This window comes from Sinocyclocheilus anshuiensis, unplaced genomic scaffold, assembly GCF_001515605.1.
Source record: "Sinocyclocheilus anshuiensis isolate Anshui unplaced genomic scaffold, SAMN03320099.WGS_v1.1 scaffold283, whole genome shotgun sequence".
NCBI classification, from domain to species: domain Eukaryota; kingdom Metazoa; phylum Chordata; class Actinopteri; order Cypriniformes; family Cyprinidae; genus Sinocyclocheilus; species Sinocyclocheilus anshuiensis.
Genome location: NW_015549605.1, coordinates 2,268,967 through 2,279,934, shown reverse-complemented (window position 1 = coordinate 2,279,934; position 10,968 = coordinate 2,268,967). Strand labels below are relative to the sequence as shown.

At 37.0% G+C, this 10,968-nt stretch overlaps 2 protein-coding genes across 4 annotated transcripts in view; one reads left to right on the top strand and one right to left on the bottom strand.

Moving 5' to 3' along the window:
* Window positions 1-10,968, bottom strand: part of LOC107658859 (ADP-sugar pyrophosphatase-like) — a 73,359-nt gene that overhangs the window by 18,123 nt on the left and 44,268 nt on the right. The gene's annotated exons all lie outside the window — the stretch shown is intronic.
* camk1da (calcium/calmodulin-dependent protein kinase 1Da) overlaps window positions 1-10,968 on the top strand; it is a 57,255-nt gene that overhangs the window by 7,741 nt on the left and 38,546 nt on the right. Inside the window, exon 1 of one of the 3 annotated variants that reach the window (XM_016447537.1) lies at window positions 4,287-4,338. The exons of 1 other annotated variant lie outside the window; for it this stretch is intronic. Coding sequence is in view for 1 of the 2 variants with exons in the window: in XM_016447536.1 (XP_016303022.1) it covers window positions 4,626-4,636 (11 nt within the window). In the remaining variant the exon portion in view is untranslated. Of the gene's footprint in view, window positions 1-4,286; window positions 4,339-4,608; window positions 4,637-10,968 lie in introns of those variants that run through there. One more of the 3 variants, XM_016447536.1, reaches the window with a different exon arrangement.

Genomic DNA, 10,968 nt, shown 5'->3' with positions numbered 1-10,968 from the left:
ATTTATTGATTTATTTACTGTATATTGCTGCTGCCACACAGATCTAAAATAAACATGCGATTTATTTCATGTCTGTTCAGTGATGTGGTAAGCCTGAGATCCTGAGTCAGCTGTCCGGGTGTAATCTTTAGCTTCAACGCTGTCTGCATTCAAAAAGGGGAAAGTTACACTTGCTCTGACAGAAAATATCACATATTGCTTAAAGGTGAAGTGTGTAATTTTTTCGGTGTTAAGCACTTTGACTTGTTCAGAAAAGTTTGTTGTTGATTTTGGGTCTGAAGAGGTTGACAGCTTTGCAAGAAATCCCTTTAAAAGTTCATACTCTCATAAACAGGCCCCTGTGGCACAATCTGTTTTAGAGAACAAAAACACACACAGTTTTGCAAGTTTCCTCTGATGCAAACATCTTGTGACCGCTCTAATAGATCCCCCCATGTGTGCAGCTCACACAACCATCTGTTATGTGCCATCAACGCGGCACGAGTATCCGTCAGGTATTAACAGAGAAACTACACGATGGGGTCTTGTAAGATCTTCATGAAAGTCATCTCATCCAGTACATGTTGACAGGCTGGTTTGCAGGAAGTTTCACAGTAACTCTATAAATTGTTTGGCTTTGAGGTCATTGGTGCTGGATTAATCTGAACTGATCAAAGCAAACGGGATTCACAGTGGAGGAAACCCGTCTGGAGATTATCCGCTCCCTTCCGTCTCTCCTCAAACTCTGTCTTTGGCTCGCTCACTCGCTCTTCTGTTCGTCCGAGTGTACGGTCTGGTTCCTGCCATCGCTTTCAGCCAAGGGGATGACCGTCTGTACTCGTGTCACCAATGTTTATCAGCAAAGCTTGTTCACTTAACAAGAGCGGGCAGATACTGAATGAGATTATGCCCAAATCCCATCTGCTGCTGACAACACGGGCACAACATGCCACCCACAAACAGTCTTATGTACTTTTATAGACTTCAACTTGTCTTTTTTGCATTTATTATAATGCAACTGTACTACAAATATGTCACTTTGATTATCCAGGGCTTGATGCTTACTTTTTCCCCCCAAGTAACACAGGAGTACATTACAAAACTTTAGGGACGCAATGAAAATGTATCAAATTTAATTTAATAGTATACAAAAACTACATTAGATTTTTAAATATTCCTGCTTCAACCATACTATATATATATATATATATATAAAAGAGCATATGTTTGAAATAAATGCCAGATACTGTTTATTGTGTAACCAAAATAGGAAAAATAAGCAGGAAAAAAAATGCATAATTTGCATAATAACTTTTAATTATGAACAAGTCGAGATACAGGACTCTTTCAAAAAGTCGAGGAAGATAAAACACACTCTTACACCCATCTACAATGAATTACACACCATAAAGTAAACACTGTTATAATTCAAAAGTGGATCATAAGCAATCTGTTGGCTTAAATGAGCTCTGAAACGGCATGCAACAACGCTACTTTGACTTTTGAATTTTAATAATAACATTAGGCTTTATTGTGATTCCTGTTTTTCTATCTCCAATTTTAAAGGGATAATTCTGTCATTTACTCATCCTCAAGTTTTTCCAAACCTGTAAGAGTTTCTTTCTTCTGTTGAACACAAAAGAAGATATTTTGAAGAATGTTGGAAACCAAACAGTTTGTGGTTCTCTCTTAACATTTAAGATCATAGGGAAGTTGTGGCCTAATGGTTAGAGAGTCGGACTCGTAACCCAAAGGTTGCGGGTTCGAGTCTCGTACCGGCAGGGATTGTAGGTGGGGGGAGTGAATGTATAGCGCTCTCTCCCACCTTCAATACCACGACTGAGGTGCCCTTGAGCAAGGCACCGAACCCCCAACTGCTCCCCGGGTGCCGCAGCATAAAATGGCTGCCCACTGCTCCGGGGTTGTGTTCACGGTGTGTGTGTGTGTTCACTGCTGTGTGTGTGCACTTTGGATGGGATAAATGCAGAGCACTAATTCTGAGTATGGGTCACCATACTTGGCCACATGTCACGTCAAAGACGTCAAAGATTATCTCTGGGAACTAAAATACTGACTATAACAGACATTTGGGATTACTTAGTACCTCGAATGACCTTTATATGAACGCCCACGTACTCATTTTTGGGACGTCCCCGCTCTGAAATTTTCTGCCCACAATGAATACAGAACCTGCCCGCGTACGCACACAGCGCTTCACACCGCTCATTTCAAGTAGGATTAGACTCACTGACACACCTTTCAAGTCCATTAGGCAGGGAAGCATTTCCCTGGCAATGTTTTTATTGACACTTTGCAGCCCCTTTAAACATATGTGAGTCATTAATTTTGCCCTGCTTGTTGTGTAGCAGGTATAATATGCCTGTGATTAGTGGGTTTGTATTACATCTCAGCAACGGTTTCACTTGATGCCTTAATGAAGACCTGTATTTCAGCATGGCTCACTAATGTTGGATTGAGTGTGTGCTGTATGGCCTTTGGAAGAAATGCTTGTTTTTGAAATTGAGAAGTACTGCAGTACATTGATTTATGCTATTGTTTTTGTTTGTGTAAAATCTTCACACTTATTTAGAAACATAATGCATTCAGAGTGGTTTCCAACTGTTTTTAACCCATGAAGATGTAGTCATCTACACATATTTTCCACTAGTGCAATTATTGCCTTCTACAGGGACAAATTAGAGTATTTAAGAGAGTAAAGCTGTAATGGCAGGCTAAATGAATGTCACACTAGTGAACCATCACCAACTAAAAATAATGTTAAATTGTTTTCCTCCTTGGGACTGTCCTGATTGAGTTAAACTGTCAGACCACAGCATGGACAAGTGAAACATAAGAAGCAGCAAGGTTGGCTAATTTGACTGCAATTTAAAGTGTTGTGGCAGCAGATTTCGTATTAATATTCTATTAGTAAGGTTTATCATTATGCAAAGTAGGAATTAGCCTATATCCTAAGTTTGACTGTAGTATACTACTCATACTATTTCTGGGGTGTGCGGAATGCAATTTTTTTGTATGCAAAGAATATCCACATTTTCCTAATCGTGCGTGATGCATGAGATACTGTATCCGACAATGCAGTACATTCGACTTTCCATCTCGTTTTTCACTATTTTTTTAAATTACATTGTTACATAAAATTCAAATAACTGGACTATACTTAAATGTGCAACATGAGGTCACGTTATAGTGTGTTTATAACATTTGTTACATACAGCACACTGTTTCACATACTATTTTTTAAATAGTTGCTAGTATATAGTATATACTACACAGTATGCAGTATTCAGTAAGCAGCATGACATTCTAAACAGAGCCACAGACATGTTTTATGTCCCATTTTTTGACTTGTCCTCTAATGCAATTTGTTCCACTGATTATCCAGTGCTTTCATATTGATAAAGTAGATCATTTAGCTAAATCAAATAGATTTCCAAATGACAATTTTTTTTGTGTAAAAGTGCAGTTTACTAAATTATAAATGACTGCGTTCAGTACTTTATGTATTGAAGTGTGAAAGGTGTATTTTTGTGTTATTTGCACCCTGTAAGGTGTGCATATGTGTGTATAGTGCATAACTGTTAGTGTTGCTTCCATGCTTGTGAATCAATTCTTGTATTGTGAGGCCCCTCCTATTTCAGTGTATCTCTTTTAGAATACTTAATGCCAAAAATAGAGGAAGATTCCTTCCCTACTTTAGCTTTTAGCGTTCATTACTGCGATTATCTACAATCTTCCACTCGTCATATTCTCCGTGCTCTAACACTCGTAAGCATAAAGCTCAGACACAAGCACTGCCCATTATTTTAGGATCAACCTAATATATAAATAGTAAGTTTATAAGTAGTGACCAGGTTTTCCGTCCGGTCTGAATATAGCCCTTTATTTAGCCTAGCGGCTCAGAGCTTTAGCATTCATAGAGAGTCCTGCTGACAAATAGTGCAGCAATTTAAGTCTATTACGTTAGCCATATTAATCTATATCAGGGGTGGCGAACTCCGGTCCTGGAGAGCCGCAGCCCTGCAGAGTTCAGCTCCAACCCTAATTAAAACTCACCTGCCTGTAGCTTTCTAGTAACCCTTCAGACCTTGATTATCTTGTTCAGGTGTGTTTGATTAGGGTTGAAGCAAAACTCTGCAGGGCTGCGGCTCTCCAGGACCGACGTTCGCCACCCCTGATCTATATCAACGTCAACCTTAAGTTCTTTCACAAGCGTCAAGTTGTTTCCTTGATCGCTATCTCTACTAAGCCAGGACTGGCCTTCAACGAGATTGGAGCTATGGGATAGTCATCATTTGGAACTGCTTGCGGGGGAACAGACGGTCTGCGTGGAGGATAGTGGTGAGGCTTAGTGTGAAGTATATTGGAAAGGGCACTGGAAGTGAACTAGGCTAAATAAAAAAGACTGTTTTGGAACAGCCTGTTCATTATCTGCTAGGCCTTTAACTAAGCCCTGTGCTGATTCTGAATGCATCCTTACAAGAGATTGCAGTAGAAAAGGGGGATTAGAGTAGTCTCAGCCTCACAGACCTCTCATAGTTTGCTTACTGATATTCTATTGCGCAAAACACAGGACAGTACTTGTGAGCAAGCTTACAGGAGTCAGGTGTCCACCAGGAAACCAAACAATGTTTAAAAGGTACCAAGTTGATATTATTATGAACAAGAACTAATCATTTAATGTTAAAAGTTGAACATGTTTTATGTAATTGTGATGATTACATCATTTTGATTTGTATGCAGGGTTTTTATTATTAAATTAAAGCAAAAAAAAAATTTTACTTAACCCTAAAATTTCTTTTTCATTCAGCAAGTTTCTAAAACAAAATTTCATTCTCATTTAGTACCTTGAAGTACTAAAATAACTAAAACTAACACTGAAATAAAAAATGAATAATAAAAAACTATATAGACATATTAAAAAAACAACTAAACCTAATAAAAATGATCAAAACTTTAACAAAAAAAGAAAAAAACATTCAAAATGTCAATAAAATAATAACAATAATATAATAGTATATTAGTGATACTAAAATAACACTGATGGTTTGACAACTGAAAGATTTTTTAAATATTATTTTTTCATAATGTGCATTTCAATTATGATGCCTAAGCACACTTCAGCATTAAACATTTGATTTTAGTTTTTATTGTTTTGTTTTAAATGTATGTAGAAAAAACAAATTCTATACTATTTTTTCAAAAATCTAAATAAAATGCTAAAAAATTACAATCAGCTGTTTGAAATGCTGAAAAAAGCTTAAATTATGTATTCCCAGCATTCTCAGCTGCCGTCACTTTCCCTCTTTTTTGTTCTGTCATATCTGATCTTAGTTCTCCCTGCTCTTTGATAAGACTCTAGCCCAGCGCAGGATCCCCGCTGTGAGCGCGGCCTGATCCACGTGGAAACCCAGAGAACAGGGCAGAACATGCGACAGGCCTCCTCTTTATCATCACAGTAACTTTGCAGCAATGTCATCTCTAGCAAAGCAGCTTCACCATTACAAAGCCATTTAAATCCACAGTTCAACATTATACAAAAGCAAATATAGATTTTGAACTGTAATGTGTATTCACTACTTAACGTGGCATTAGATGCAACTTAGGGATGACAAACGTGTATGAAGTGAAGCTAAAATTGGTTGATGGGTCTAGTAATGCATCTGACTACTTAGTGAAAAGTCAAGTAAAATTTATGCCGCAAAACCATTTATGAACATTAGAAACTTCATTGATTTATGCGAATTTTGTGGTACTCTAAGCAAATGGCTGAGTGGCTAATGTGTGAGCTTGAGTGCCAGGAATGGTTTAGTGGCAGGTGCTGAGGTCTTCGGTTGCCATAGTTCTTGTTCGTCAACCCCAATACCTTCCCACAAGGAAACGCAGCTGGAGTTTAGCAGTGGTCTGCAACATTTTGTAAACGTTTCCTTATACGATGAGCATGCAAGCTGCAGCAGCGGTCGTCACCCAATTCAGTCAGAACACAAGCTGACCTGCTGAGCGAGAGGGATGTTAGCATGGTCTCAGGGGGAGACAGACCCCAGATATCTGAAAACTCATTCATTACCTCAGTGTTAAATGCCAGTTGGTCTACACACTGTAGAACTTGCCACCATTAAATCATGTTGTAGCTCCTTGCATAAACTAACCAAAACTGCAAACAATCCTACTCGTAATCAATAGCTTTGTTTTGAATCGAGATTTCTTTACTTGTCCTCATAATCTTTCATCAAAATATATGACTCCATTCTGGTATGCAATGACGAATTTTCACAATTAGTCCATTCTCAATCAATAAAATCAACTATTGCCCTATTATAGGTTGTGGGTGCCATTTCATGGTAACTTTAAAACAAGTTGGAATATGCGAATATGCATAATATCTTGTGCAATCTGTTTCTCGTGTTAATGTGTCTTGTTTTAAAGATATTTAGGTATTTATGAAAAACAAGGTAATTTATTAAATATCAAAATATTGTTTTCATGACATCGGATGGCTATTTTCCACAGGTTGGTATGATTCTTTAGGGTCTTCATGAAATGTCTGCAAAATACTTTGGTTAAAATTCCTCAATGGTCGTGTAAAACAATATTTTTACCTAATTACCTTTAATATCCATGCCAAAAACAGCTAAGTATGTCATCATACTGCTCAGAAAATCAAAACGGCTTGATAATTGAGACCGTTTAGGTTTTTTGGGAATTAAAAAAAAAGGAGTAAATTGATTTTTATCATTGTAGGGTGGTTGTGTATTTATATACAAACATCATGTAAAAGTAAATTTTGCATCCGATGTCCCCTTTAACTTCGAATAGTTTTTATAATTGAAAAACTAACAAACATTAAGCATAATTTCCATGCACAATATTTCTCACCGTATGCTGTATCTTTTTCATCAAAATAACTCACTTGGTTTGATATCGTTGTTATTTAACACAATGACAGTTTGCACATTTTTAAATGTGACTTAAGTGTCCAAATACTTTTTAGTATACATATGAATGTCCTCAGTATCCTAGTAGGAAACACTCTAGAATAATTTCTAACTGGAGGTTCATGTTCACAGAACTGATGAATAATAGTCTAATAATTATTGTAGACAGTTAATAATTAATGACAGAGTTAGAAATTCTTAACTTACTGAGTATGAAATCTCCAGCTAGGAATAGCAAATGTCAGCTAAAGACTCGTTTGAAACTGATATTGTATGTGAATGTTTGTTTTATTTGTCTTCTGAAAAATGTTCTAGCAACACCCAGTCCATCTCTGGAGTTTGCCTCAGTCCTTTCGAAGGTTTATTTTTCATTAAGCTTCTCTTTCCACATCACATCTTTCTCCCTCCCACTCTCTTTCTTTCTCTCTCTGGCCATGTTTCATGAGAGACCTACTTTGAAAAAGTTCCATTAAAGGTTGTCCCCTTAGAAGGGATCTAAATAAAGTAGCTTTTAATGTAAGAGTCTTGTATGTGCGTGTCCCATTTGTGCAGCCGGAACCGCAGCAGGTTGTTGTCCTTGAGTTGTGCATGTCTTAATGTTGGTCTTGGACTGCAGTGAGGTCAAATATAAAGCGCTCTTTCACCACTCTCTTATACTCCCTCTCTTGCAATCTCAGCGATGATACCAATTCTGTCTGTGCGGCATGAGTTAAAAGCCAAAGTTTAACACTTGCCTATTGGAGGTTGCTTTAATCCGGAATCCAAAATTTGAACAATATTAAGTGTGATAAATATATAATGATTTAGAGAAAATATGTGCATTGGCATCGCAGCTGCTTGGCTCAAACCACCGATAATGACAAGGCTGATCCATCCTAATGATATCCCAGCATGCTCTCTGTGCGATTAGAAGCCAAAGTTTAACACTTGCCTATAGACGGTTGCTTTAATCCGGAATCCAAAATGTTAACAATATTAAGTGTGATTAATATATAATGATTTAGAGAAAATGTGTGCATTGGCATTGCTGCTGCTCATCTCAAAACACTTCTAATTGCATTCTGTGCAATTAGAAGCCAAAGTTTTATACTTGCCTATAGGTGGTTGTTTTAATCCGTAATACAGATTTGAACAATATTAAGACTGATTAATAAACATAGAGAATTTGGGCATTGCAGTTGCTTGGCTCAAACCGTCGACAGTATCATGTTTGATCCATCTCCACAGTATCCCAGCATGCTCCCTGTTTGATTTCTCTAGGGTATCTCAGGCTGGTTCACTCTCTCTCTCATAAAGGGGTGTAACGTGCGCCCAGACAGGCTATTACGCTGACTGATTTCCTTCTTTGTCTCTATTGCTCACGTTCATCAGATAAAGCTTCTATCTCTCTGCCATGCCATGAAATATGAGACATGAAGAGGATAACTTGAGGTACAGTCAGGCATTGCTCTTTCATTCATACATGCATAAGCTCTGTCCCAAAACCTAGTGAGCTGCCTACTTAGGCGCCATAGGCATGAAAGTTCAACCAAAAAAATAGACCGCAACATTATGCTGCCTTAAAAGATACCCCGTTTTGGTGAAATTCTAAAGCAGCATTGCATGAATCCTTTGCACAAAATTCAATCCAAAGATGCTGATTATAAATCTAAAAATCCAGGCAATAATTGATTATTTTATCCAATAATTATGTGCACTCACTGTGTGTTTATGCTTAGTAGAGTATTGAATCATTAGCACAGCAACATGCTAACATCAATTCTGATAACTATAGTAGCGTCCAAACTAACGCACATTACATTGTTTATTATAAGTGAAATGCTCTTTAAAGTTGCATGGATTGTGATTGGCAGTCAATGTTTTTAGTGTTGAAAAAAAATTTTTGTAAGTGACTTTAAAGCTCCCCCGTTTCATTTTTGTTTTAGTTATGGTGTGGACTTTGTAGTTAGCATTATTGTCTTTGTGTGAACAGGCCTTTATACTCTGTGGTTCTTTCTGATCTGCAGAGCAACTGTTCTCCTTCATAGCACAGCCTGCAGGCGTCGGCCCACTGCAGGAGGGGGGGAATGGGGGGTCTTTTTCCTGTTTGTGGCTGTTACTGTACAAGTTTAGCCCCCTTTCCCATAACGCTATCTTTAATTGAGGTCTGTTTAATTGAAAGCTCTTTGTTGTAGTTTATGGAACAGAACGTTCAAGCGCAGCCCCTCCTTTGATGAGCAAGCTCTCGTGTGGAGTCGTTTCTGTAAATCAAGTGTGTACGTCAATGGACCAATCAGTGCATGTGTGTGTTTAAACGATCAGTAGTGATTGACTGAACAGTTGTTAGTTATTTCTACCGGATTTGAACCTAAAAATGATTTTCATCACTGTAACTTAATGTAATGAGGTTGCATCTAGGCTTATTAAAAATATAATAAAAATTATATGATTTATATATAATTTATATACTTATGTAATTTATATATATATATTAAAAATATAATAAAAATTTATAAAAACAATATGAGATTTTTATATATAATTTATACACGTCATTTATATATAATTGTATAAAACTTATTTTTTAAAATGTTTAAGGTTATATTCACCTCAATTTTCTGTTAGTTGAAGCAGGTTGTTTTTATTAAGAGGAAACAGAAGCCAGCCAAAGTTCACTCACTCGAATCCTGCGCATACAATACCCTGAATATGTATGATTATTTAAATGAGTTCCTAATTTACTGACAAAGCTTTGATAATACTTGCTAGTATAATCCTGTGCATGCTCTGCGGATGCTTTATTGCTACTGTTAACACATGTCTGGCCTTTCTTTGACTCCTCTTTGAATGTGTTTGTGTGTGTGTGTCAGAGGAAAAGAAAAAGGGTGATGTTTTGTATGTTTCAGCTCAAAGGGACGGTTCACCCAAAATTATTTACTCACATTTGTTCCAAATCTGTGGAATACAAAAGGAAAAGGAGATGCTTTGAAGAAATTTCATGCTGCTCTTTTCTATACAACAAATGCATATGGTAACTAGTGTATTGAAAAAATAATTTGAAACCATATGATAGCTTTGTATCCAGAATTTAAGACATTCACTTAAAATTTAATTTATGCTTCTGCATATTCAAGACACACACGCGTTTAGTTATGATATACACAGAAACTAATGGTGTTTGGTGTCAGTGATTGGAAATCTGGTGCAGTGCATCATTTTACATCCAGTTTAATGTGAACATTTTGGCTTCAGAAGACTTAATATTAATAGTTCAGTTTAATGGTCCTTTATGGTGCTTTTTTGTCCTTTTTGGACCTTAAAAGCAATTGGTCAGTATAATCTTAAAGGGATAGTTCACCCAAAAATCATTTATAGAGGTCGACCGATAGTGGATTTTGCCGATACCGATAGCTAGGTTGGACCACACTGGCCGATACTGATTAATTAACCGATAGTTTTTAAAATGGATACTGAACAAAAACTAAAATAGTGCTTTATTAAAAAAACAGTACTGAACCATACTAGTAAACTATCGGCATGGATTTTTGCCGATAACCAATAGTTCCAGCAATTAACTATCGGTGCCGATTAATTGGCAAAGCCGATACATCGGTCGACCTCTAATCATTTACTCATCCTCAAGTTGTTTCAAACCTGTATGAGTTTCTCTTTTTGGCTAAACACAAAAGAAGATATTTTAAAGAATGTTTGTAAGTAGCAGTACCAAACAGTTGCCGGTAGCCATTGACTTCCTTAATAGAAGAAAAAATACTATGGAAGTCAATGACTACCGGCAACTGTTTAGTTACTCAGATTCTTCAAAATATCTTCTTTTGTGTTCAACAGAAATTCATACAGATTTGTAACTACATGAAGGGGAGAAAATGACACTTTTTTTGGACTAACTATTCCTTTAAACCATACAGACAGTAGTGAATCTGAGTGAGTTTGTGTTGCACGCTCACTGATTTTCTGCCCTATGAGACGACAGCATTGGGTTCAGCTTAGGAGGCCCGTGTGTTTGTGTGCGCGTGTGCAAGTGTGTGTGATTCCTGCT